The following is an 18,435-nucleotide window of genomic DNA, read 5'->3' on the forward strand; positions in this document are numbered from 1 at the left end:
ATATCAAGTTAATTTTTTTACATATCAACTTAATTACATATCCTCTTAATTAATTACATATCAACTTAATTACATGACACAACTTAGATAATTACACTGCACCTACAATTACATTTTCAGTCTAATCTTCTCAAACTTTCCTTAAATGTATTGATTTTGAGAGGACCACTCTGAAAGATTGCCGCAGGTAAGCTGTTCCAGTCTACTATAGTACGGTTAACAAAGGAAAATTTTGCCACGTCCTTCTTTGTTTTCTACATTTAAACTTCCTAAAATGATCAGCCCTGTCTAAGTATGATGGTGTTACTAATCTAGCATTGATGTCGGTCCATGCTTTGTGTGCCGTTTGTGCCTTAAACAATGCGGTGAGTCTGGTTTTTCGTCGCCTTGATTCGAGAAATTCCCACCCTAAGTCTTTTACTATCTCTTCACCATGTCTCTTTCCCACTTTGACATATTTTGCTGCCCTGCGTTGGACCTTTTCTATTGAATCGATTTGGTTTCGTCTGTACGGATCCCAACCTACTGCTCCATATTCCATAATTGGACGAACAAGGGTTTTGTACGCTAATTCTTTTGACCTTCGGTTAGATTTCTTCAGAATACGCATAGAGAAATGTAGTGCTTTCCAGGCTTTCTTTGTGGAATTAATGATTTGTTCCTCCCAAACCAGTTTGTTACTTAAATATATACCTAGGTATTTACAAGTGTTCACTTGTGGCACCGATGTATCATTCAGCTGATATCTGAGACAAATTTCTTTATGCGTTCTACAGAAGGATATTGACTTACTTTTACTGATATTGATTTTTCATTTGATTTTCTGTCGTCCAGGTTTCAATAACGTTAAGATCGTTTTGTCAGGCGACGATATCGGATTCATCATTAATTTTTCTATATATTATACAGTCGTCCGCGAATATATATATATATATATATATATATATATATATATATATATATATATATAAAACCATAGAGTTGCAAGAACCGCCCCTTGAGGTACGCCTGATGTTACATTTCCTGGTTCTGATATTTCTTTTCCTAGCCTGACCTTTTGGGTCCTATTCTCTATTTTATACGCCTATCCATCTTACTACTCGATTATCTATTGGAAGTCTCCTTAGCTTCTCTAAAAGTTTTTCGTGAGGCACTACGTCGAAAGCTTTAGCGAAATCGATCACAACTCCATCTATTCTTCACCCCCTATCAACTTCATCGGATATTGCTAGAAGAATGATAAATATTATTTATTTTATATAAAAATCACTCTAGCACCCCCAGGAACAGTACATACTCGTGCTCAATGGGGAATTCCTTTAAGATAAATATTTTCTTAAATAACAGAATAAAGAGTAAAAAGATAAATAGAAAAAACCACTGATATTAAAATAATTTCATTGAAACTTGATATTTTCTCCCTAAACAATAATTTTTCTTTTTTTATTTTATTTTTCTTTTATTGTTATATATATATATATATATATATATATATATATATATATATACACACACACACACACACACACACACACACACACACACACACTTATACAGGGACATCATTTTATTTTTACTAACATTTCTGATATTAACCTGCCTATACCTTTGAATCAACGGTTGCTAACCCCTTCCATGACTGGAGTTCGATGGCGTAATATACAAACAAATCACTTTACTAGGTATAGGAGGGAAGAAAAGTAATTCATCCATTTATGTAAACTAGGAAATATCACGCTTTTGAGTTTGATAATTTTCATTAGATTTTTGTTTAATCAGAATACAGCACAGTATTTACAATGAGTGTTTTTACTCACGAACTGAGCTGTCCATACGGACGTATTCATTATGCAGTGTATATTAGAGTGTCTATAGCACATTAGCGTACACTATAGAGAATGAAGTTAAATTGAAAAATAATCATAATATGGATATTTAAACACATTTTTCAAAATGGTGGCGGTTCATTTCGATTAATGTATGTAATTCCAATTACCAGTTTCGTCCTTCGTACTAGTAATTCATGTTGAAATAATTCTGTACCTACTCTATAAAAGAGTACCTTACGTACTGTAAATTCAATCTTCACTTCTGCTCGATCCGAAAAGATAAAATTACCGGTACTCAGACATGCTATCTACTGTCCGTCCAAGTGATTATGTCGCAGGATCGTAGAAAGGAGGGAAATCACGTGACAGTTAATTACTTAACGAGACCCTTTTATTTAAGTTATTTTAAACAGTTGTATGGGTATAATATTACGTATATGTCCAATTCCTAACAGAAATTAATGTTCTCAGAAAAGAGCTAAGACAGCCCAGCCACTAGCCTTTACCGAGAGGCGAATAGAAGCTGGTGGGGAAAACCGGAATGCAACGTAGGCAAATGGACGACAGTACCTGTGCGAAAATGATGCAATATTGAAAGCTCTTTCGTCATTGGAAAACGCGAACATATTTTTGGAACGTACTGTGACGGTAAGGCTACTATGACTGTATATGCGGTCTTGGATCTGTGTGGAAGACTGTTGAACTTCATTAATAGAAGGGGTGGGAGTGAAGTACATTCAAAAACTCAGGTGCAGTAAAAATTGAAGTAAAAATAAAATGATGTCCCTGTATAATCACTGATAAACTTTTTAACTTTACTGTGTTAATATGAGGAATTTTATCTGGCTGACTAGGTTTCGGACAATGAAGAATATCGCTTCGAAACTAGTCAACCAGGTAAAATTTCTCATACTAACACAGTAAAGAAGTTAGGAAATCAGTCAGTAATAATTTTAAATTGATTTTTGAAATAAGGAGCATTAACAAATTGAATGTTTTTTTTTTTTAGTTTAGTCGTTTCTTGTCATAGAGCCTTGGACCGAAGTTGCTATTGTGATCATAAGCTGCAATTGTGGTACATTTAGGTTCTATCAAGCATATGTTGTCTGATCTTGCAGTTTTATATTTATGTGAATACAAATTAAGTATATTTCGTCTTTTATGTACGAAATTAAATAAGACATTGTTATAAATTTGATGGATATCAGATACATTGAATTCAGAATACAACAGTTCTGAGGGATAATAATTTTCAACCGGTGTGTCGTGTATGATCCGCTGGTGTGCCGCAAGAAAATGAAATTAGTAAAGGTTGTCGTAGCAAAAATTAGAAAAGTGAAAGTGAAAAGACTAGTAGAAAAAAGTGAGTCCACAAGAGTCAATTTTCAGCGAAAGCAGCAGGAGCCAATATTCAGTACGCAAACACAGTGCAGAGGTTCGATCGGCAAAGAAGAGAATAACTGACGAGCAGCCAGGGTTACCATATTATTAAAGTTAGAATATCGTACCAACATTGATTTGAATTGAATTTGAATGTAAGGGAAGGGAGACGTACGACGCATCACTGCGTCCTTCTTAGATCTATTCGTCCACAGCACTATGTCCAATACCGAGAAAATCCTTTATAAATGTCCATAATTAAAAAGTCCAATCAAATCAAACCACAAATCAAGATGTTCAATATATAGAAACGTCCACAAGTCGAAATGTTCAATATATAGAAATGTTCACAAGTCAAAATGTTCAATACAGGATGATTCACGAGGATTTACCATCACTTACGGAGTTTATTTCCGAAGACTTTCTGAGCAAAATGTCACATAAACATTTCTCCTAATCTCAATATTTTCAGGATTATACTAATTTGAAGTTGTTTGTTAAATACCATTATTCTTGAGTTTTTAGGCTAAGAGAATATTACTGATAAAGAATGAACTATTCAGGAGTATCATTTCTTTAATTGGCTACTATTCTGAAGCTAAAAATGTGTTGTGAATTCCATAGGTGCTTTGTATAGAATTTTATGCTCGACCATGCCGAAATGTAGTAATTATATACCTGGTAGCAGTACTTTAATGCATGTCATTAAAGTACACCTATTCATTAAAGTTCAGGTTTTCGATTATTCTCGGATATGCAATCGAAAGACAACGAGGGAAACGTCACGGAGGCTGGAAATCCAATACTGTCGCAGAAGGTTATGTTCTGTTACTATAATAATTAGCGTTAATTGTAAATAATATTAAAATAAATTCAATTTGTCATCTCGTTTTTCAATTCTAAATCAATTTCTAGGTTATATCAAAATTAGTTCATGTTATTCTGTAGATTATAACAAGGTCAATGACATTATTGTTCCTCGGAAAAATCAATACTTTCGCGTCTGCGCACATCTCACAATTTACGAGTATGCACAAGGTCACTTCCACGCTTCAGTTAGATACGAATAAAATGAATACTTCTGAATAATTTCAAGTTAGAAATATGGTCGAGCATAAAAAGTCGTATGAAACTTGCCTATAATGATAATTAAGACGCTCGTATAAAAATTATGAAACTCGCTTGCGCTCGTTTCATAAACAAACACTTTTCTATAATAATTATCTTCTAACGGAATGAATGGAAAGGCCAAGTGTTGTCGAATTTGATTGCGATGTTCTGGTTGTTCGATATTTAAATATAAACCTCTTAAACCTAAACTTATCCTTTTTCTATACATTGCGTGTGTAAAATGGCAAAGACATCTCTTTATGTTCGCATTTGGAAAGAGTAAGTTAAACTGCGTTCTTATAGCCGAGCTCAAAAGAGTTTTTATACTGGACATTTTGTTGTGGACATTTTTTACTGGATTTTTCCCCTTGGACATTTTTGCTGTGGACATTTTTGTTTGTGGCCATTTTTCCTCTGGTCATTTTGAAGTTGACAATTTAACCTGGAAGGGAAATGATTACTTCAAATGGTAAACTAAATTCAGTGATACACGAGCACCACAAACTATTACCTTCATACGTATAATTCACCTTCATTATAGTAAACTTGTTTGATCTATAAATGAATACAATATAATATTTTATTACTCAGTCAATGACAATCTGAATATTCCATCATGCATTCTAAGTTGTTTGATCTAGTCCACAAATTATTTTGGATCGACATTCCGAGCTAATGAACACCAAGCTCGCTTTTAGCTCACTTTTTGTTTCAGTAAAACCAAGCATGACTTGTGATGTGGTTACGAAAGAAATTTGACGTCATAATTGCGAAAGGACTTTGTCAATAGCAGCAGCATTTACAAAAGACGATAGAATCGCAAACAAGGCTCAAGTACAGCATGTCGTTGTGTTCCACTAACCTCGTTTGGCGATTGCGTGGCTATGTGAGCTTTCCGTTAATCTATAGCTATAAGCCTACAGTCATTAATCTTGATAGTCTCACACATTGCGTAGCCCTTTAAAGTAAGGGAGGCCAAATTAGCTCAGCATTGTGAAAAATCTAATAAACGTGCGCATGTTCGAATCCAGATAGAGGCAACAAAGTGTTTAAGAATGCTAGTTTGGAAGATAAATTAGATTTATACTAACAAAAGAAGAATATCCATTTAAGTGGGTTGAAACATATGGTAAAATGCCCATCGCAAGAATGCTTTGCTTAAGTGGTAAACGTGTTAGCAATAAAAAATAAAAATTTATTAAAGGAATGTAGAACTGCTTTAATTTTAAAACTTTTGATGCGTACCATCTCAAATTAGATACTGCTCTATTATATGATGTGTTCAACATCAGACAAATGTGTTACAAATATTACAAATTAGATCCAGTTTATTAGCCTATATGACTGCACATCACTTAGCGAAATAACACTTCTTAAAAACAACAAAAGATCAGATTGAATTGTATACTGATCAAGACATGTATGAGTTGATGGAAAAAAGGTATTAGAGGTGACATTAGTGTGGTAAGTAATTCCTTTGCTATAACCAACAATTACTACTTCTATGATAAAAATAGGATAAGATTGTTAAATGATCTAAAGAAAAAGCTGAAGAAAAAGTGCCCACAATTCCAAAAAAATATGTTAGTTATATTACCAAAAAATATGTTAGTTATATTAAGTATCTTAATCACTTACTTATTTACTTACTTACTTACTTACTGGCTTTTAAGGAACCCGGAGGTTCATTGCCGTCCTCACATAAGCCCGCCATTGGTCCCTATCCTGAGCAAGATTAATCCAGTCTCTATCATCATATCCCACTTCCCTCAAATCCATTTTAATTATCTTACCATCTACGTCTCGGCCTCCCCAAAGGTCTTTTTCCCTCTGGCCTCCCAACTAACATTCTATATGCATTTCTGGATTCGCCCATGCGTGCTACATGCCCTGCCCATCTCAAACGTCTGGATTTAATGTTCCTAATTATGTCAGGTGAAGAATACATTGCGTGCAGTTCTTCGTTGTGTAACTTTCTCCTTTCTCCTGTAACTTCATCCCTCTTAGCCCCAAATATTTTCCTACGAATCTTATTCTTAAACACCCTTAACCTGTGTTCCTCTCTCAAAGTGAGAGTTCAAGTTTCACAACCATACAGAACAACCGGTAATATAACTGTTTTATATATTCTAACTTTCAGATTTTTTGACAGCAGACTGGATGATAAAAGCTTCTCAACCGAATAATAACAGGCACTCCACATTCAACATTGACTAAATTGGAATAAACGCCATTTAGGCATTCGCGCTATGTACAGTTTGAGAAATAAAATCTGAACAAATCTAGTTCTCTTCCTCTAAAACCTTAATAATAGAGCTTCGAAATTAATGTTTCATGTGATAAACAATTGAATGCTTTAGACAGATCGCATAAAATAGCAAATGAGCTGTCACAATTTTCGAACCGAGAGATGACAGTTGAGATTAGTTTCTCAATGGCATCAAAAGTATTTAAGCCTTTTCTAAATCCGAATTGTTCCTTGGTAAATAAGTTATTTGTTTCAAAGTGATGTGTTAATTGAGTTTTCATTACTGTTTCTAATATTTTAGAGAATGTAGCAACAATAGAGATGGGTCTATAATTTTCAGGTCTAGATCGGTCATGTATGCAAGAAGTAACATAATAACGAATTTAAATATACTGTACGGCATTAATTATTTTACTTTATTATTAATATTATTATTATTATTATTATTATTATTATTATTATTATTATTATTATTATTATTATTATTCCCTATGTCGTTAATTTTTTAGGCATATGAAAGACACAGTGGAACTCGCTTTGTCTTTTGTTTCTAAACCCCTTCCCTTTTAAAATTTAGAATGTAAATATTTAAACTTCTCTGTTCCTTCGAATGTGCCTTTGTACCCGTCCTCTTGATTTAATATTATTCTCTGAGGAGCACAAGCTTTACATTATACTGTATGCATCGTGCATTTTCCCCTGCTCAGGAATACCTGCAGAATGTAAGCTAGTTCCCCAACCCAGCAGCAGCGGGAGCTCTTGACAAATGATCGCAACATACTTTCGCAACGTCAAAAGGACGGAAGGGGCTGTTAGCACACGCTACACTACAGCCGGTGCTCTTATATTGTATTTCCCTTTCATGTGTGCTCCTTCCACGGCTCAGTCTAAGAAGGCCCTTGTCGCGCACAGGCAGTAAATTGCCTCCGTATAAAGCGAATTGACGTGTAATACATTGGGAGGCTGGGGCGGCTGTTGATTAGAAGCCATCTGCGCCACGTGCAGCACAGTTCCAGACAGTGGAAATTGTAACATAAGCTTAATGAAGTGTGTGCACCGCAGTGTTGCATTTACAAGCTAGTCTTAACGATTACAAATATTTTTAACGAAAATCTTACTAGAGAACACATCGGTTGGTACGGAACTGAAGCCCCCATTTTTTTCTTTTTTAACTGGCGACTCATAATGTTGGAAATTTAATTAATTTATATTTTATTTATTTATTTGTTTGTTTGTTTGTTTCTTTGTTTACTTACTTATTTACTTATTTTATTTATTAATTTAATTTATTTATTTTATTTACTTAATTAATTAATTTATTTTATTTATTTATTTATATAATTTATTTATTTAATTAATTTATTTATTTACTTACTTATTTACTTATTTATTTATTCATTTATTCATTTATTTATTTACTTATTTACTTATTTACATACTTACTTATTTACTTACTTACTTATTTATTTACATATTTATTTACTTACTAACTCATTTATTTATTTACTTATTTAGTTATTTATTTATTTACTTATTTACTTACTTATTTCCTTGCTTACTTATTTACTTACTTACTTATTTACTTATTTACTTACGTACTTATTTACTTACTTATGTACTTACTTATTTACTTACTTATTTACTTATTTATTTATTTACTTATTTATTTACTTATTTATTTACTCACTTATTTACTTACTTATACATTTATTTACTTACTTATTTATTTACTTACTTATTTACTTACTTAATTATTTACTTACTTATTTACTTAATTACTTATTTACTTACTTATTTACTTACGTATTTATTTATTTATTTACTTACTTACTTAATTATTTATTTATTTACTTATTTACTTACTTATTTTCTTATTTATTTATTTACTTATTTATTTACTTACTTATTTACTTACTTATTTACTGATTTATTTATTTACTTATTTATTTATTTACTTACTTATTTATTTACTTACTTGTTTACTTACTTACTTATTTACTTACTTACTTATTTACTTACTTACTTATTTATTTACTTATTTATTTATTTGTTTATTTGTTTGTTTGTTTATCTATTTATTTATTTATCAGGGCAAAGCCCCAGTTATCGCCCTCAGTTTTGTTGGAAGTTACGAAAGTAATTTTGTTTTATGGTAGAGTCTGGTGAATATTGTAGAACTCTGTCGCTTCTAGAGTGCATTTCATGTTTATTATTTCCAAAGACATAAAACAATATCATGCATTTGAAACTTTATACTTAGTTTACAAATATTTTACAATAAAAAGTGGTTATCTTGTGACTACGTAGACATGCTGAAAAGTAATTTCAAATTTGTCTTTTCTAATTAATGGTTTTGAAATATACTTGAGCCCCTCCATGGTAATCCATTGCTGAATTTGTCCATCCTCTACTCTGAAATGCATCGGGAAAATTCCTTTGTTCATTTTTGATTACATCATCGTTCTGAATAGCGGGAACAAATTAATTTCTCAGCTTGTGGCAACAGCACTTCATCTTTATTAAAGGCTGTTTACAAAGAGAATCGTGATCTTGGTGACATGGCAAACTGTGCTGACTGATCATTTGTTACCCGGGGATATACAGCTAAACTGGAGAATCATATTTGTGTACATAATGTAAATGTTTTTATGTATAGACATAGAATAATACAAGACTTATGATTATCATATGTACCAGTGGCTGCCGGTGAGGCATTCTGGTGGTTGTGCCAAAAATGAAAAAAGGTTTTACGCAAATTACCCTAGTGAAACTGATAATCGCAGCTCACGTTTACATTATGTTAAATAAAACACATTAATTAAACCAGCTATTTTACTAGGTGTATAGTTAATAATGCATCTAGTAACAGTTACAATAACATTTCCGAAACTAATAACGAAATTTACAGATGCAGATAATCAAAACTTTCACAGTATTGTTAGTCAAATACAAATAACTTTTATAACTAGTAAAATTACTGGCAAAAACACACGAGATAAACAGTGATATAAATAATAAACGAACACGTTTGCATTTTATTTAACAGGCCGATGAATCCAAGGCAGCGGCCTGAATAACACATGTTCATGTCCTGCATAGATCTCATGTTTCGTTAACAAAAGCATCAATACTATAGCAACAGTGTAGCGATATTTAGTTGCCGCAAAATAAAACAAATATTACACAACATTAACAAACAGTGTTACATAATATGAAAAAAATATTTATCTTTCTAAAAAGAACCATGACTATCTCTACATTCAGTATAGTTAAACGGATAATACTTTACACATTCAAATCCAAATTATGTGCATTAGTTTTGAATTGGCAACATTACATTAACATTTGGCGCGGAACTTTAACTTGTGTTTTCGTGCAAGTCTGCGGTTGATGGTTCCCTTCCTAACGTCTCCAACAACCCTGCCATCTAGCGAAATTTCTGCATTACTGTGCTCTAGCGTGAGGAATAATAACTACTGAGTCAAACTGAATTCGGCTCAAAGTCTGCCATAAGAAACGTATATAAACTAGAATCAGTAGCCTTCTGTACAGTGTTATATGGACGTAAGCAGTGCCACACAGAAGTGGCTCCAAAGTTCGGAAAAACGCTGCAAGAGTGCGTCCCGATCTGTGCGCGCGCTCGCTCAGATGAAATACGAATAAAAGTGTAGAAATAAACTATTACAACTGCTTTTTAGGATATTATGTTTTATTTCATTGGCGGTGCCATGGCACACTGGCAGTACCCCAAAAGCCGCCCCAGATATGTACCTTCAATATTTTTACACCTTCAATGAAAAGGCTGGTACATCGGCATTCCATACCGGATATCAGAGTTCAGATCCCGACAAATTCAAGTGGAGGTGTGTGAACAAAGATGACTTTAAAACAGTTCCTATCTTAGCATTTCCTTTTCACATATTACCATTCCACTATGTGAAATTCGAGTGCGAAAAGCAGTGTTACAGCTGTGTTCTGTATGGTTCAGAAACTTGGCTATCCAACATTCATTCAGTGTTCAGCCCAAGAGCAGGTTTTTCACTGCAAACCCAGCTTTCTCCAATATTTCCTATGTTCTGCCTTCTTCTTTGTCTCCTCATATGATCCATATATCTTAATATCGTCTATCATCTGAATATCTTCTTCTGCCTCGAACTCTTCTCCCGTTCACCATTCCTTCCAGTGCATCCTTCAGTAGGCAGTTTCTTCTCAGCTAGTGACCCAGCCAGTTCCTTTTCCTCTTCCTTATCAGTTTCAGCATCTTTCTTCAAGCACTCTTTGCAACACAGCTTGATTTCTTATTCTGTCTGTCCACTTCACATGTTCCATTCTTCTCCATATCCACATTTGAGTTAAGTTAAAGTTATGTTTTATTTAACGACGCTCGCAACTGCAGAGGTTATATCAGCGTCGCCGGATGTGCAGGAATTTTGTCCCGCAGGAGTTCTTTTACATGCCAGTAAATCTACTGACATGAGTCTGTCGCATTTAAGCACACTTAAATGCCATCGACCTAGCCCGGGACCGAACCCGCAACCTTGGGCATGGGAGGCCAGCGTCCACATTTGAAATGCTTCTATTGGCTTCGTCGTAATGTCCATGTTTCTGTCCCATACAGTGCCACACTCCATACAAAGTACTTCACTAGTCTCGTTCTTAGATATTTTTCCAGAGATCCACAGAAAATGCTCCTTTTTCTATTAAAAGCTTCTTTGGCCATTGCTATCCACCTTTTGGCTTCCTGCCAGCAGCTCATGTTACTGCTTATAGTACATCCCAAGTATTTGAAGCTGTCCACTTGCTTTATTGCCACATTTTGAATTCTCAAATTTACCTTCTTTATTTTTCTTCCTATGACCATAGTTTCTTTTTAATATAAAGTAAAAGTTGTCAATCTTTATAAATTAGAGTTTGAAAAGAATGTTATACTTTTCTCTGGCCATAGTATTAAGTACTGAAAATCTCTGGAGACTAGCAGAGTAAAACAAATTTTAGTCTAAATTAGAATCCGTACATAGCCTGGGTATGTGCACTTCTATAATATATAAATGAATTATGGAAATTACAATAATACAATGAATCAAAATAAAACCAAAATTATTTATACTGACTACTTGCTCTAGGAGTCCCTATACATTACAACGAATGACTAACATGTTGTGTGTTTCAAAAGAAAAATTTCTCCTTTCTGATAAAAAAAAATACGCTTTTTTCTTTCCTAATGAAGTGCTGGCTACCAAATTCTCCTATTGGAGCACTCATTTCCAACCGTCTAGCTTTGTTTTGTTTTGACATGGTTCACTGAATAGGAGACCTGAAGTTTGTACGCTGCGCTATACTCCGTACATACGTACACTGTTGCGCGTTGCTTGGAGGCTTCAGGTAACTAAACGCAGGACTCATTGACAAAATTTAAGTCACGCTCCTCACTCAATAAATAATAATACAGCATAAATTGATCATAACGCCCACGAAAACTAAAATGACTGACACACAAGAAAGTTGTGTTCCGTTCAATGTGCAGGCTTACACCTTCTGCCATTTTTTTCTCCGTCCTGCAGTCAGCTTTTCAGAGCATCCCCCTACTCTCCTGCATGTGATACCTAAGAGGTTACGTCCATTTTCGGCTTTTTCCCCTTCAAAATTTTCTAGAGCTCCTTCAATGGAGTAGCTTAACACGGAGTGAGACAAGTGGCCAACAGCCTTGGAGCTCACATCCTCAGTTTCTCTCAGTCTCGGACTTCCTTTGCAAGGACGTGTTTTCGCGTACCTTTTAAATTTCTTCTCCTATTTCCTCTCTTTTATATCAATTAAATTAAAAAAGATCCAATTAGTGAAACCCTATCAGTTAACCTCGACACCCGGAAGAATCGGGGGCAAAAATCGCTGCCCTCTAGCGAGAGAAAACTCCTCCGCGTAAGCCTTGAACCCAGGCAATGTAAGGCAACAAAATAAAAGAAAAGAAAACGTAACTTATTGAATTAAATATAAAATAAAACAAAAAAAAAATGGATAAGGTTTAGATAGGGGGAAAAAAAAAAAACTAAACGCCAGACCACAGTAGTTGAAAAACCGTCGTAAAATAACCAATAAAATAATTATTACTCGACCGAAGCGAGTGGAGCCGCGGGCGTAATGTGAACTATCGCGATGCGGTATTACGAACGCTGGAGCAGTAGCGCCACGGCTCTGGGCTGCAGGACTCCACTGGCCTTGGTCGACTAATAAATAAGTTGTTTCGGGTATAGTAAGGTTGTTTTCACATATAAACACACTTAAATCTTACAGTATATTGTATTTATTTATTCTTATTTCATTATCCTAATTTCTGCATAGATGTTACACGCAATCAGAAAATTTTCTTAAACTCCCCTGTCGCTCCTTTCGTTGCATGAGCTATTATGAATCATAAAATTCCCAAGTTTTGCATTTTATTTATTTTTATCTCTTTACTTCCAGGCTGGTATGATCGTAAGAGCATCGGAGAATTTCGTACAATCATCGATGTCAACTTCGTGTGTGCAATGGGACCTCCTGGAGGTGGCAGAAATCCTGTAACCCTGCGTTTACTGAGACATTTTCACTACTTGGCCTTTACGGAAATGGAGACATCTAGCAAGGTAACGTGTTTCTTCTTCTTCTTTCTCCTAATTTAACCTCTCCCTTTTAGGTGCATTTATACGACCCACGCCACCCGGGCCTTACAGGGCCGCGACCTGTCGGGAGAGGAATTAATCTATGGATCACATACATACTTTTTTGACCACACAAGGACATGGAGGGCCTCCCCGAATGAGGGATCAGCTCAATGCCAGGGCCACCTCCGATACAACACAAACATTTAAGACATTACACATCATTCACTCACACACATATGAAAGGATTGCCGTCCATGGCCGGACTTTCAAGAGGTACAATCCCGGCATTTGCCTGGAAATAACTAAGGAAACCATGAAAAACCTCAGTTAGGATTGCCGGCCCCTGGGATCGAACCCCGGACCTCCCGAATGGGAGGCAACTCTCTACCACGCCGCTAGGTGCTTCTTGATATCAAAATAATAAAGTAATCCTATGCGCAATAGCCCATAAAGGGCCAAGACTCATCAGCTGACTAGTGATGAGTGTGATTTGAAGACCTGTGATTCTGCTACTGTGATAGGTTTGTCACTGATTCCGACTATGATACCAGATCCAAAATCACAGCTCCGAGAAATCGCAGTCTCTGGCGTACTGTACGTACATCATTCACCAATATATTATATTATGACAGCTTCAGAGTCCAGACAACTTCTAGTCAGAAGATTAACTTGAAGGACAACATAACTGAGATCTGACTAATTTTCGTCCCACTCAAAAAGCACAAGGTTAACGTCAGAAACTCTTTGATACTGAAGCTATGTACTCTATAGTTGTATAGTATATTCTTCCACGAATGGTTCACTTAATTTAATCATTCGTGAACATTCCTGGACGAATATACGCGTCCACACAAATCGCGATAACAGCTCAGAAAGTGTTTTGTTTTCAGTATACACGGCGCGGTAATCAGTATTGTTGAAATAAAACATCCCGGCTATCAATTCAATGAGTCTTCTACTCATCACTTGGAAAAAGTTTGCAGAAAAAACCCCTCAGCAGTTAGGTTTAGGGGAGAGTTGGGTAGTATCGGTCAGTGCGTTTCTTTCATCTACCACCAGATGATAGTACCTGAATGACATGGTTACGTTTCTGTATGCGACATCATAGAAACGTAACCATGTCATTCAGGTACTATTATCTGGTGGTAGATGAAAGAAACTCACTGTCCGATATTACCCGATGTCCGATACTACCCAACTCTCCCCTATATTAAATTATTAATCTAGCTGTGTGTATATTTTGACTTATGGTCCAAGAAAATAAACTCAAAGCGAAATAACATGCATAATATAATCAAATAAGTTGATTGTAGCGAAAGCCATAAAAAATATGACGAAGTACTATTCGTGACATGAACTTTATGATTTTCCCAACTGGGACCATTCTTCTACAAATTTTTACTTGCCGCCACTGCATAGTCTACATAATATTGCTCATATGCTCGTTTAGCTCCCTTCTGCACTAGCCATTATCCTTGATAGATTTCATTTTTGGCTGTTCTACGTTCGCATTGATCTAGAGTTTTTTTGTTTGCATATTGTAATGACGGTTTTATTTTTATTTACTAACTCTCAACTGTTATTGATGGCACATTAAATTTTCATAGAGCAATCAGTGTGTTACAATAGTTATATATTTTTCATTTGAATACTTCAGTCTTTCATGAATAATTTAGAATTTGAAAATGTTATAGTCTCTTAATTGATGTTCATATGGAACTACAGAGTCAGCGGAAACTTTGGAACAAAGCATATGCTATACTGTACATCAAACGAATAACAACTGGCGTGGGGTAATTAATCAGAGCAATGAATAAAGCTTGAAACCTCGTGATCGGTATCTATTACAAACAAATTTTTACACAGTCATATTCTTTGCTCCCAATTTAACTCCTAGATAGGGAACTGCATCTTAGAGAGAACAAAATTGCCCCTGCACTCTCGTACTTCCCCCACGCTATATGTTACGGAGGAGAGCTGTCTAATTAAATTGAATATACACAGCTATCTGTGACGTGTCTTTTAAAATAAATATAAATTTATTCCGAGTGAAAGAAGAAATGCCGTACATATTTCTTCAGTTTAAAATGATAGAATAGCATATTGCTGATTTGTGAAACATTAATTAGACACGCATTCCATTACAACAAAAGAAGATTCATTCATTCGTTCATCCATTCATTCAGTGTTCTGCTCAATGGCAGATCATTCACTGCAAACCCAGCATCTTCCTATCTTCCCTATTTTCTGCCTTTCTCTTTGTCTCCGCATATGATCCATGTATCTTAATGTCGTCTATCATCTGATATCATCTTCTCCCCGAATTCTTCTCCCGTTCACCATTCCTTTCAGTGCATCCTTTAGTAGGCAGTTTCTTCTCAGTCAGTGACCGAACCAATTCCTTTTCCTCTTCCTGATCATGGACATTGTGACGAATCTTTCCTATTTTCTGCCTTCCTCTTAGTCTCTGCATATGATCCACATATCTCAATGTCGTCTATCATCTGATTGATATCTTCTTCTTCCTCGAACTCTTCTCCCGTTCACCATTCCTTTCAGTGCATCCTTCAGTAGGCAGTTTCTTCTCAGCCAATGACCCAACCAATTCCTTTTAGGGTCCTTTCTTGAAATAGGTGAAAAGGTTCTTTTGACAGCAAATTTAGCAGCTGTTCGTTCCGTTCCCGGCAGATCTCTTGACCGTACCCGGTGCAGGCAGGCTGCCCGGAGATTGAAACTTTAGCACATGTCTTGGGATTCTGTGAACAGAGATTGCTCTTGAGGAACTCTAGATATCATCTTATATGATCCAAAATTGCAGCGTATTAAGAAATATTGAAAACAGATCTGAAGTGCTACAAGAATCATCCATTCTTTATCTTTTAACAAAAAACATGTTTAATTTTGTTGACTAGTGTTATTATTTAGGTTTTTATAGTTCTTAAGGTCCAGTTTAGGTATTTTTTAGGTCTAACATTATTGACATATACGACTCTTATGACCATGATTCGAAAATTATCTAAGAAATTTTGACTTTAGAAGTAAGGTTTCTAGTCATAACTTAACACACCTAACCCATAGACACGTAAATTTATTTTCATAATGAATTGATAGTTTACATGGTGGTAGTCAATTGTTTCCCATTATTCTCTCCGTGCTTCGGTATGAAAAGTTTAATGACCAAAAGCAGTTCGAAACGAAACGAAAACTTAGTTTCAGAAATTCAGGATAATAAATGGCGTGGTGAATACAGAATTGAGCGTTATCCGAGATAATGGTATTACCGGAGTTTTAGAAATCTAAGACAACGGGAAATATTACTGACTTTGATGAGTATGGGTCTTAAGGCTGGTTCACAATAAACCGGGAACGAAAACGGCAACGAGAACGAGAACGGAAATATTGTTAAAATAAATGTATTTATATGTGAGTATTCACAATTAACTATTGTGAATGCTCAAATTTAAATACCTTTATTTTAACTTTATTTCCGTTTTCGTTATCGTTATCGTTTCCGTTACCGGTTTATTGTGAATCAGCCTTTAGTCTGCAAAACAGGCACTGAGCTGTCACGTAGCCCGTGGGCGTGTGAAATGACAATAAAAAATTAATGAACGATACATTAGAAGGGCACTAGTTCGTCTGTGTGGGCGTTTGTATAGGTGGACTAGCTGCAGCTGTCACATAATGACCGGGATTCGCTACTCGATCGCTGTATTTCTATTGTTTTATCACCATTGTTATCATCGTAATTAATTATCAATTGTTACCGACCGTTGCGTCGTGATATTCCTCCCGTAGCTCAATCCTGACGCGCGGGTTTTAATTCGACGGGCTCGATATCGACCTCCGAAGTTGACCGGATGCTCTTTTCTGCGGAGATGGTCAGAGTTTTTCCGTTTCCCTCTCACTTCACCAACACATTCTGCTTTGTAAAGACTAGAGTTAAATCTGGTGACCGTTAAGAGTCCATTTTATTATTACCGGGTCGCATCTCCACTCGACTCCTCTCTGCCCGCTGTATCCATCCATCCATCCATCCATCCATCCATCCATCCATCCATCCATCCATATGGCGCTACAGCCCCTATTGGGCCTTAGCCTCCTTTAGAAGTCGCCTCCATTCTTCTCTGTCTCCAGCCTGACGCCTCCATCCCCGTACTCCCAACAGTTATCTTGTGTCCTTTTGGACTGCATTCTCCAATCTTGCTTTTGGTGTTATAAAATTTCCCATTTACTATCTTCCTTGGTATTCTTCCTTCATCCATTCTTACAACATGACTGCCCATCTTTTTTTTTTTTATTTTTTTTTTATTTTAGTTGGTTATTTAACGACGCTGTATCAACTGCTAGGTTATTTAGCGTCGATGAGTTTGGTGATAGCGAGATGTTATTTGGCGAGATGAGGCCGAGGATTCGCCATAGATTACCTTGCATTCACATTACGTTTGGGGAAAACCTCGGAAAAAACCCAACCAGGTGATTAGCGAACCCGCGCCCGAACGCAACTTCAGACCGGCAGGCAAGCGCCTTAACCAACTGAGCCACGCCGGTGGCTCTGCCCATCTTAGTCTTCTGATTTTTATGTCATCGACTATATTTATGTCCCTGTACAAATCATACAGTTCCTTGTATTTTAGACCCCAACGTCCATTATCTAGTACTGGTCCATAAATCCTTCTCAGGACTTTCCTTACAAATGCATTGTTTCCTCCAATGTTTGCGTCAATGTCCAAGTTTCACATCCATAACATAGAACGGGTTTTATTAGGGTTTTATACAACTGTACTCTTATTTTATTATTTCTGTGGATATTTTTGGATCTAAATATAGTTTGGAGCGAATAATATGCTCTGTTTGCTGATAATATTCTGGCTTTTATTTCCTCTGTTTCATTGTTAGTAGATAGATAGATGGATTTATTGAGTAATATTATACATACAGATTTTATATTATCATAATTTTCTCTAAAATCCAATGCACGGGTCTTCTGACCGTACGTGCTTTGTACCCAAAACAAGTCCTCCTTTGTAGGTCCCTCCCCCCACCTATCATCGTTAGTATTATTAATTACTAGCCGTACCCTGCGCTCCGCTGCACCCGTTAGGAATAAATATAAAGTAATTACATAATTAAAATAGGGCATTTGATCCAGGGAACATTCGTGTTTGATAGAAGGATAAATCGTTTAATATGTTACTTAATTTCAATTGCATCCAAATAATTAAATTGC

General features: G+C 35.6%; 1 protein-coding gene across 1 annotated transcript in view; it reads left to right on the forward strand.

Moving 5' to 3' along the window:
• Positions 1 to 18,435, forward strand: part of LOC138698450 (dynein axonemal heavy chain 1-like) — a 629,600-nt gene that overhangs the window by 66,710 nt on the left and 544,455 nt on the right. Inside the window, exon 3 of the mRNA XM_069824385.1 lies at positions 13,027 to 13,187. Coding sequence (XP_069680486.1) covers positions 13,027 to 13,187 — 161 coding nt within the window. The remainder of the gene's footprint in view (positions 1 to 13,026; positions 13,188 to 18,435) is intronic.

This window comes from Periplaneta americana, chromosome 4, assembly GCF_040183065.1.
Source record: "Periplaneta americana isolate PAMFEO1 chromosome 4, P.americana_PAMFEO1_priV1, whole genome shotgun sequence".
Taxonomy (NCBI): domain Eukaryota; kingdom Metazoa; phylum Arthropoda; class Insecta; order Blattodea; family Blattidae; genus Periplaneta; species Periplaneta americana.